The 3,081-nt window shown below is 36.8% G+C and overlaps 1 protein-coding gene across 1 annotated transcript; it reads left to right on the forward strand.

Moving 5' to 3' along the window:
* The first annotated feature begins 1,327 nt into the window (after positions 1-1,327).
* LOC107290310 (60S ribosomal protein L10-like) lies at positions 1,328-2,061 on the forward strand. Its single transcript, XM_015819180.1, has one exon. It carries the CDS (start codon positions 1,341-1,343, stop codon positions 1,986-1,988), a length of 648 nt encoding a protein of 215 aa, XP_015674666.1. The 5' UTR covers positions 1,328-1,340; the 3' UTR covers positions 1,989-2,061.
* Positions 2,062-3,081: the final 1,020 nt, after the last annotated feature.

Below are 3,081 nucleotides of genomic sequence, written 5' to 3' on the forward strand. Positions count from 1 at the left end.
AAAATGCCTTTGAATCAAACTTTTGAAGCTTTCTACAGGTCTAACATTTGTTTAATAGTAAAACAAGGCTTCATTCACTATCAGGTTTGTATTAATTTCTATAGCCTCCTAGAAATTCTTCTCTTCTCTACTGCAACTGCCTTTTTTCATTGCAAAATGTTACAGGTACATTATTTGTTTTTAAATAAAAAAGTAACATAAAATATGCAAATTAAATCCACATCCTCTCATCTATCATGGATTAAGGCCTTGTCATGAGGTACCTCAATTTTGAACTTTCCATATGGCACACAACTCTGGACGTTAAAAGAATGTTGAATTAACTTGAGCCATCTGCATCACACTTTTTAGGCTGTGTTACAGGAAGTCCATGAAGAGAGCTTAAATCAAATTCCCATTGCTTATCAATACTAAAGCATCTTAAATAACAATCTTAACTGTAGATAGTTACCTTTTATTATTTACATACTGGTTCTGTTTTCTGGAACTTATTTATCACAATGATTATTTGTCTACTGCAACTCAAGACCATATTCTAAAGAGTACAAATATTATGTCTCAAAAGCAATCTAAGGCTTGTATATATATTATATCATTGTCACCCGCATAACCATCATCATTCTTATACTTTTTTTTAAATAACAAAAACAGAACCTGAAAGTATTTTACAATTAAATGATGTGTCATTTTTATCCTCCTTCAAAAGGACATGCAGCAGCTGTGGTCAAGATCGGTTTTCAAAACAAACAGCTTGAAAGACCATCTAGGAAAGCAATCAAAACTATGGATATCCAGGTATAACATGGAGATCTAGGCATACTATGGAGATCTAGCCTGCAGGTAATTCAGATAGTTAAAAGGGATCAATCCCTGACAATTTTACAGCTGTGAATCATTTGGCCATCTTTAAAAAAAAAAGCAAATGAGAGGCTTTTTAAAACAAAAACCTTCTGAGAGTGGAGAACAATATTGCTTCAACCTTGAGGACTACATTTTCAAGGGAGAGTCTTATAGGAAAGAATAGGGAAGGATATGGAAGAAATGCTTCATAGAAGACAAATCCGGATTATGTATCCTTCATTAGCCTAAGTACTTGAGAATGAAAATCGGTTTTGAAATTTGCAGGCAAATAGGTATTCGAAAACCCAACTTCCTATTCTTCCTTTTCCTGTTTACTGAGGATAAACAAGATAAACAAGAAAAGGAGATATTATTGTAAATGTGGTGAAGTACTGCAAGTAATCCTACAGACCATATTGCCTCAACCTGGACTAAGATCTCGAATCTTCTATTATAATAAGATAGAGATACTTTCTTTTCATTCGGCGAGACCCTCAATCATGGGCCGCCGACCAGCACGTTGTTATCAATACTGCAAGAATAAGCCTTATCCTAAGTCCCGCTTCTGCAGGGGTGTTCCTGATCCCAAGATCAGGATATTTGATCTGGGCAGGAAAAAGGCGAAGGTTGATGAGTTGCCAGTCTGTGGGCACATGGTGTCAGATGAATATGAGCAATTGTCATCGGAAGCTCTAGAAGCTGCTCGTATCTGCGCCAACAAATACATGGTGAAGAGTTGTGGCAAGGATGGTTTTCACATCCGTGTGTGCCTGCACCCCTTCCATGTCATCCGCATCAACAAAATGTTATCCTGTGCTGGAGCTGACAGGCTCCAGACTGGAATGTGTGGTGCTTTTGGCAAGCTTCAGGGCACTGTGGCCCATGTGCACATTGGCCAAGTCATCATGTCCATCCGCACCAAGGTGCCAAACAAGGAGCATGTAATTGAAGCATTGTGCAGAGCCAAATTCAAATTTCCTGGGCGTCAGAAGATCCATATTTCTAAGAAATGGGGCTTCGCCAAATTCAGTGCTGATCAGTTTGAAGAAATGGTGTCTGAGAAGCACCTTATCCCTGATGGCTGTGGAGTTAAATACATACCCAACAGGGGTCCTCTAGATAAATGGTGTGCCTTACATGCAGCATGAGAGTCTGATCTAACTAGAGGACAACTGTGTTAATTTCTTGACAGAAAAGGCATCAAAATAAACAGCTCTGTATACAAATAAAAAAATCATTTTAAAAAAGCAATATCTGAGCACAAAATTTTCTCTCCAATGTTTGTTCAAGAGGCAGAGGGTTCCTTGGATCTTCTGTCATCTCCTCGTAGAACCAGAACAAAGTAAAAAATATGATGTCCAAAACCAGACGAAACCACATACTCTAACATTCAATTCCTCTGGTGCCAGCATCTCTTTCCTTTGGGACCAGTTCATAGTAGCTAGTTCTGACTTTCTTCACTGCCAAAGCAAATATTTCCTTCAAACTAATCCTATGTGTCTCAAGGTAGCCATATTCATATTAGTTCTATGCTCCCAGGATATTCTCCTGTGCTCTATGCTCTCAGATTGTGCACTTACACTATCTGTGAGAAAACAAAATAGAGTGGAAAATATCTGAGTACTTCACATCTTGTCCCATAGTGTAAATGGAAACGCATTCCTAAGGATTGTATGCTCATATTTATACGAGTGAGTCAAGTGATGCCTTTCCAGAGTTATATACATGAGATGAGCAGATTTATACATTTGATAAATTAAATAAATAAATAATTGAGAGAGCTGATTGGATAAAAGAAATAAAAGCTGGTTCTCTATGGCAAAGTGCAGCAGACAATGAGAGATTAAATCACATTAACATATGGAATTCAAACATTGAGATCACCTGAATTAAAGTCTTTGAAATTCTTTAAGCTCACTCATACTCCATTAATGTCAGATCACATATCCTTTCTAATATTCATTAAGTGGTAAGTTTTTCTCTTATAGATTTTCCCTTCTTTATCCCAAGTTTCTTATTTTTCAATCTGATGTAGCTGAATTATTAAGGACTATCTTCTTCATCTATTCTTCTGGAATGTAATAAAAAAACACTAATGTCCAAATGAATTAAGGATGGTCAGGTTAATTTTGAAAGGTTCCAAGGCCTTTCTTCTGCTCTGTTTTAAGAATTGAACTAAATTCTCTGGCTTTATAGATCACAACCATATGAAAAGGTATTCCTGTATAGTGCTGTTAAAAA

Source organism: Protobothrops mucrosquamatus, unplaced genomic scaffold, assembly GCF_001527695.2.
Source record: "Protobothrops mucrosquamatus isolate PMUCROS unplaced genomic scaffold, P.Mucros_1.0 scaffold868, whole genome shotgun sequence".
In the NCBI taxonomy this organism is placed as follows: domain Eukaryota; kingdom Metazoa; phylum Chordata; class Lepidosauria; order Squamata; family Viperidae; genus Protobothrops; species Protobothrops mucrosquamatus.